Source organism: Saccostrea cucullata, unplaced genomic scaffold (genome assembly GCF_032062105.1).
Source record: "Saccostrea cucullata isolate Sc308-1 unplaced genomic scaffold, CSIRO_AGI_Scuc_v1 ctg18396, whole genome shotgun sequence".
Lineage (NCBI taxonomy): Eukaryota > Metazoa > Mollusca > Bivalvia > Ostreida > Ostreidae > Saccostrea > Saccostrea cuccullata.
Genome location: NW_026925865.1, coordinates 1 through 7073, shown reverse-complemented (window position 1 = coordinate 7073; position 7073 = coordinate 1). Strand labels below are relative to the sequence as shown.

The 7073-nt window shown below is 32.4% G+C and overlaps 1 protein-coding gene across 1 annotated transcript; it reads right to left on the bottom strand.

The window, feature by feature from the left end:
- Positions 1 to 809: 809 nt before the first annotated feature.
- LOC134269922 (serine/threonine-protein phosphatase 6 regulatory ankyrin repeat subunit A-like) lies at positions 810 to 6804 on the bottom strand (the record flags this gene model as incomplete). Its single annotated transcript, XM_062752102.1, has 6 exons — positions 6684 to 6804; positions 2752 to 2839; positions 2192 to 2309; positions 1672 to 1812; positions 1027 to 1096; positions 810 to 897 (listed from the first exon to the last, which is right to left on the bottom strand). Coding segments are annotated over exons 1-6 (623 nt in total), but the record flags the coding sequence as incomplete, so codon positions are not given.
- Between the last annotated feature and the right edge of the window lie 269 nt (positions 6805 to 7073).

The following is a 7073-nucleotide window of genomic DNA, read 5'->3' as shown; positions in this document are numbered from 1 at the left end:
ACACAGATTTGAAGTTATTATTTTCTCTATAATATTAAGACTTATATATTTTAATAGCATTTCACACAAAAATTAATTAAAAATCTTATTTCGTTTAAAAGATATTGAAATTTCAAATTTTTCGGCGGGTTTGATTGACATATCCTTGCACTCTCACAAATTTAATTTTATTCTTAATCATTAGGAAAAGTGGCAATCTCGTTTTGTATAAATGAAAAATATTAATACTATAATCCAGAAAATTCAGAGTAGACACGTTCGAAAGCAAAACAAACACACAATATATTGTCAGTCCTTGCAGTTGTGGTTAGCAGACTGTGACGATTGAACGCACCCGGTGAATTCTAAATATAAACAATAACAGAACTCGAGCCCTGTTTACAAAAACTGTGTACATAACATGAGTGTGCTCGATTTGCTACACTATGTACCCATATCTTTGGAATGACGATACTTTTGATGGTGTTTTGCTTTCTAACATTTCTACTATGAATAAAATTATTTTTCTTGATAAAAGTTTTAATATTTCTCATTAAAACACATCAAAATTGCCACTTTTCCTAAGGATTAAGAATAAAGTTAAAATTTGTGAAAGTGCAAGGATGTGTCAATCAAACCCGCCAAAAAAATTGAAGTTTTAATAACTTTTAAATGAAATAAGATTTTTAATAATTAATTTTTGTGTGAAATGCTATTAAAATATATAATTCGTGATATTATACAAAAAAAATGAGAAAATATTAACTTCAAATCTGTGTCCAAGTACCTTTAAGAGAATTTAAGATGTTCTGTACACTCGCTATACTCACACAGCACAATGAAGAGGTGAGAAGGGGTTCCCTGAAAGCTCAGTTATTTTTTCTTGTTCTAAAATGGTTTCCACACAGTTGTCTTGGCCTGCATTGTATTAAAAAAACAAGATCTTGCGTTTTATTTTCTCTAGGAATATCATTTAATAGACTTTTAATAGATATGAAAATTGAATAGTTTTAAAATTTCCTATTATTGAAAATAACCATATCTCACCATTATAACAAGCTATGTGTAAAGGTGTATAACCTAAGTGGTCCTCCGATTTACTACTGCTGGGTCCCATCTAGAAATGTAAAGCAAGACTAGTGACACTGCCACAACTACATATCTTGATGTTATCATAAATTGAACAGTTTAAAAGGAAATTAAATTTCGATAATGTACTTGTATTAAAAGTATTTTGACTGCATTTAAATCAGAACTATCATACAGGCCCATCATTCTTAATGACATTAAATTACAGAATATTTAAATCCACTGAATATTTTTTCCTTCATTTCTTATGAAGACAATTGCAATTAATCAGTGCAATTTATAAACGACTCTAAGCAAGCCAGGTGCAAAGATTTCTTGAACAATGGCTGTTCCATCACTTATGCATACGACATATTCATCAATAATACAACATTTAACACATTTTACTTTACTTTGAATGTTTTTCACACAGATGTAAATATAAAACAATCAAATGTCTTTCTTTGTCTGTTAGTATAGGAATTAATGTCACAGCTATTGCTGAAAAAATTACATAACTCAATTACGCCAGTTATGTATTTTTTCTGCAACAGCTGCGACATTAATTCCCATACTAACAATCAAAGAAAGCATTTTATTATTAAACAATTAGACTGTACTTACCGCGAGGAGATTGGACAGTATGCACACCTGGCCACAGGTAGCAGCCAGGTACGCCGGCATTCTGCCTCTGTGGTCGCGGACAGTAACGTCCGCTCCATTATGTAGGAGGGCATCAACACACTCCTCATGTCCGTTAGCAGCCTGCAGGTAAAATAAAAACATTTAAATAAATTCATTTACTGAGGCTTAAATATACATGATTAAACCTAACTTTACAATTCTGATGTCCTAGTATCATTTTACAGAAAAACATGCTTATATCAAGTGGCAGGGATGGGGGATTTTGCTTTGTTATAAACTTTTGTTATATCTGTTTGCATGACATTGTATGAAACCCACAGGGAATTAAAATCACTTCGCATCAACTAAGCATCAATTCATTATAAGCATGTTTGCTACAAGCGTGTATTACTGTACATTTAACACTGTCATGACCCTGAAATGCTTTATGAGCTTTAGAAAGTGTGTGACTTGAATAGAATAGAACAGCAATTATGAGTTTATCCCTGCTAGTACCTACCCCTCTATGTAAAGCAGTCCTTCCCTGGCTATCCTTAGCATTGACTATGGCACCATTAGCTATGAGGTACAACACTGTGTCGACGTGACCGTTGGCCACTGCCATCATTAATGGAGTTCTACAACAAAGTCATCCAAGTGTACTATTCCACTGGTATAATAGTGGGAAAATGAAAATTGCATGTATTTTTTCTTTAAAGCTGTTTATATTTTACAAAATATAAGAAAAATTCAAGTTAGTAAGTTTTTAATGAGCAACACTTTCTTTTCTTTTTTTTCGTAGAACATTTTTGGGGATTTGGATTAAATTCAATTCTTTGAAGACCATACCTTTTTGTGTCGAGTTACTGTAAATCACTTTTTATTCACGAGAACTTTATTTTCGCGTAATTACGCGAGACAGTGTACTCGCGAAAATTTAATTCTCGCGTATAATAGTATTCCTTAAGAACATATAGAGCAATGACCACAGTTCGCGAAAATTTTGTCTCGCTAATCAAGAGTCAATGACTATCTCGCGAAAATAAGGTGTCGCAAAAATTAAGTGATCTACAGTATTACCTTTCATAAACATCTGTACAATCTACAATATTGCTGTCTTCAGCTGTTTCCATTAGCAAACGTAAACATTCTGTATGCCCATTCATAGCTTCAAAATGTAAAACATGGATGTTAAAATCACAATTTATTTTTCCTCAAAAATTCAATTTTATTCTTCACAATCAATGCTTTGCATCTCATGAACTATTGAAACATTCCTATTTAGCAAATAATACATACAGTAAAACCTTCTAGTCTCCAACATAATGGGACCAAGAAAAAACATCGAGATATCCAAGTATTTGAGTTGCGTCAAGCGAAAAGGGACCTTCGTGACCAAATTTTGGAAATTCGGATTTTCGTTGTTTCTGAAAGAGCTAGTCTTTCTGAATATTTTGATACCAAATATTCTATGATACACCTTTTAAATTCTAATTAAAAATCCAAATGAAAACAATGCATTGCTAAAAGGATAACGCTGTAAAACGTTGAATAACGTCACAAAACGTCATTGATAATTGAAACATACAACGTAATCACTAAATAACCCTTTTGTATTATTTAAAAATTTTCTATAGATGTATTTAAAAGTTTTTTTTTAAAATAGATATTTATCCAAATATTAGCATTTTTTTTTATCGTTTATTGTAAAATGGTGATACTTTAAAAGATGAAGAAAATATCAGCTAAATGTATATGTATATTGAAATAATAAAGTAAGTAAACTTTTAAGTAGTATATTCAACGACATCATCTCACCCTTTTTTCTACGTCATCAACATAATCATGCTTTAATCACTGGAAACTAGTATTTGAAAGGATCCTTGACCAGGGAGAAGACCGCTGACCATAAAAAAGTTTCTACTCTGAAATCATCTCGCAAGGCATTCGTTACAACACGGCCATTTTTCAAGAGAAATTATTTATGTTGACGAAATTGACCGAGTAACTACGATTGCTCGCAGTGGGTTAAAAAAGAATATAACTGTTCATGTAGTAAGGTCGTAAGGATTGATCGCAGTCAGAGGACTATTATTAATTTTCTTTTCCGGTATAATCATCAAACCCACCTCCACAAAAACAAACCTTTAGGCAGTACCTACATGTATTTTTTTATGGTATTTCCCTGAACTAAATTTAGGGTGTGGTTTTAGGGTGCAGCCTTCAGGTATTGTAATTTTTTTGCCTATCAATTATTTAACATTTTTTTTCAAAAACGATTTCCCTTATTTTTTTTCAATTGTAAATTATATTGAAATTGGAAAATCTCTCAATTCAAAAGTAGAATAAAAGTATTTTACCCCCCCCCCCCCCCCCAACGATGTTTCTTGCCTGTGTAGCAATGATTTAATTCAGATGCTAAAATTCAATTAAATATACTGGTTAACACATAGTATCAATACGTTAAAGCTTCTCTAAGTTGACTTGGACTTAAAAAAATGTGAATCTTCAAAAGACGTTAAATTTGACCAACAGAATATACTAAAATGGTTAATATAATGTCTTATGTGTCACCTTTTCACGAGTTGGTACGTTGTTGTTGTTTCATGCAATATTTTTTCAAGTCAGTGGTCCCGAATGTCATTCTAACTTACAGATGTACAATATAAACATTACTTGAATAATCAAGTTCATGTACAGTTACATATTGTAAATTAAATAATCAGTTAAATTCATATTCAGTGTCAAGGAGAACAAGACAATATATGTTTAGATGGAGTGAAATGGGACTCACTCCTGAAAATCCTAAGAATATACAATATACACGCTGTCATCGGTAGAAATCTCCTTAAATTTATTCGCAGCATGTGATTGTAAGCAAAAAAATCTCATTATGCATAATGCATAATGTGCACAGTCGGTAATCTTCGGTTTCCTCCGCTACACTCCATTCAAAATGGTATACGAGCTATCCGAGGAGCTCCGAGTGATATATGTACGTCATACACCCCCCCCCCCCTAAAAAAAATCATATAAATTAAAGTTAGAAATTATTGACGATTATAGGATATTATTCACAAAACGTACTAGTTAAATCCTAATTTTTCTTTCTTAGAGTCAGGATATTATAGGGTGGATAATTCTTTCAAAAAATTGTCAAAATTTCTTTTATACCTGATTGAAAAAAAGAACCATTATATCCAGTAAACAGACAAGTATAGAAAGCATCTTCATCTGTAGGAAAGGGCTTTATAAAAGATCAAAGAGGGATTCCTCAGACAAAATTATAAAGAGTTCACAAAAATAAGAGTTCGTAAATACATGTATAAGCATTTCATTATTTTACAATCGAAGTGTGAATTGAGAAGGGGGTGCACAGCTTCCCAGATATCAGATTACCTTGATTCTCTGTAAATATCATCTATAATTGAGAAAGACTACGCAACTATCGAGGTTTGAAAAAAAACACTTTTATCTGATGATGTGGATTTCAAAACAATGATTCGTTACTTCATTCGTTGATCAAATACATGTATATGAGCGATGTTTTTTTAGAAAGAGGGGTGGGGTTGGGATATGGTGTATGTACATGTACCAGTGTTTTCAAAGTGGTTATGGTCGAACTAAAATAAGAAAATAATAGTGAAATAAATACGTGAAAACGATAATGAACAAGCAAAATCGAAACGAAAAATAAATTAATTTAAAAAATAATAAGAGAGAATAAAGAAATAAAAAAATCGGAATTCATTCTTGAAAGGCTTCCCTTTCCGTAGTAATACAAATGATCACATCCAAAAACAGGGGGAGGGGTTAAACAAACCTTTTAATTACAATATTATGTAAGATTACAAACTCAAGATGTGCTCATATTTATAGTCCGGAACTACTGTTTTTGCCTGAAATAATCGGAAAAAACTAATGACCTACATGCATCTGATTCAATACATGACCTATTTCGCTCTTAATTTTCGACTTCAACAACATCGGACTACCTTAAGTTACCGTGTTTAGTTTTAATTTATTGCAATAAATTTAGACTACAAATTAGTTTTGAAAATGGCCACTGTTTATTATCTTCACATTTTATTGCGTCATACAATTAAATTTTCAAACCTTTGTTGCGCCAAAGGTGACGTGTTAATTTTAGTGAGTATATACGGAAGTCTGTATGGCTTTAGCCGCTTTATCCTTTATGACAGAAAAAGTTTCTTAGCTGCTGCATTCATATTTTTGTTCTTAATATAAATTGACAAAATGCTATTGCAACCATGCTAGAATCAGTGAAGTTGATTCGAATATTTAATCTCTGATGACAAACTTTGAGCACTAAGTCGCGAATCGATCACCAATACTCGGGCCTTTCCGGGAACAATCTGGAATGTGTTACACATAACGAAACCCCCCCCCCAAAAAAAAGTCCAAAAGAAAAAAATAAAACATATAAATAAATGCTAAGGACCACTTGTTATCTGTAGAGACTGGAGCTCAGTCGGAACGGCAAAAGAACGATTGTTTTCAGAGCCTATATGCACGTACATTGATTTGTTGATGAACATTTTTGACAGCTCACGAATAAATTAAACCATTCATAAACAATCAAAACTTAAAGTAGTTTAAATATTTTTTTTGGAAAAAAATTACCAGTAAATAGTAAATAGTAAATAGACGATATTGAACATTTTTTCAAGACAGTTTTAGGCGTGTCTACTTATTAAAAATTTGTATTACGCAAATATATTTTTGTTTTGCTTTATCGTATATGTTTTTTTTTCATCGGCAAATGCGCAGATTAGACGTCACGTCTTTGAAGCGCTATTGTGACGTAATTACGTTTATGTCACGAAGGTCCCTTTTCGCTTGACGCAACTCATTTGAAATATTAAGTATACAAAGTGACCTGGACTTCCAACTCAGTTCAACATATCCATGGTATTCAAGATAACAAGAGTTCAAGATAATATAGTTCTAGTCCGTAAAAGGAACAGAGTTAAGAATGGAGCTAGCCCTACCTGCTGAGTGAAGTGGCGTCCTTCTAGTGGTGCTGTCATGGACCAATATATCGTCACCCTGCAGTAAGAGGGTCTCCACACATTCTGCGTGGCCATGGAGACAAGCCAGGTCTAGCATGGTCCGGCCTGTGAAAAATAACTCTTCCGTTAATACAATGGAACTTGAAATTTATATTTGCTTCTAAAACTGTTGTTATCCTATAATTAATATCAAAGCCAGGTGCACAGACTCTCTTCTAAATAATACAGTGATTTTGTGTAAGAAAAGTTTTAATTCAGCATTTTAGCTAGCTCTGGCATTGGGGGTTTATGAATTTTATTCGATGAGTTGATATTCGAATATAAATTTATGATTCGAATATTCGTTTTTAAGAATACAAGCATTAAAAA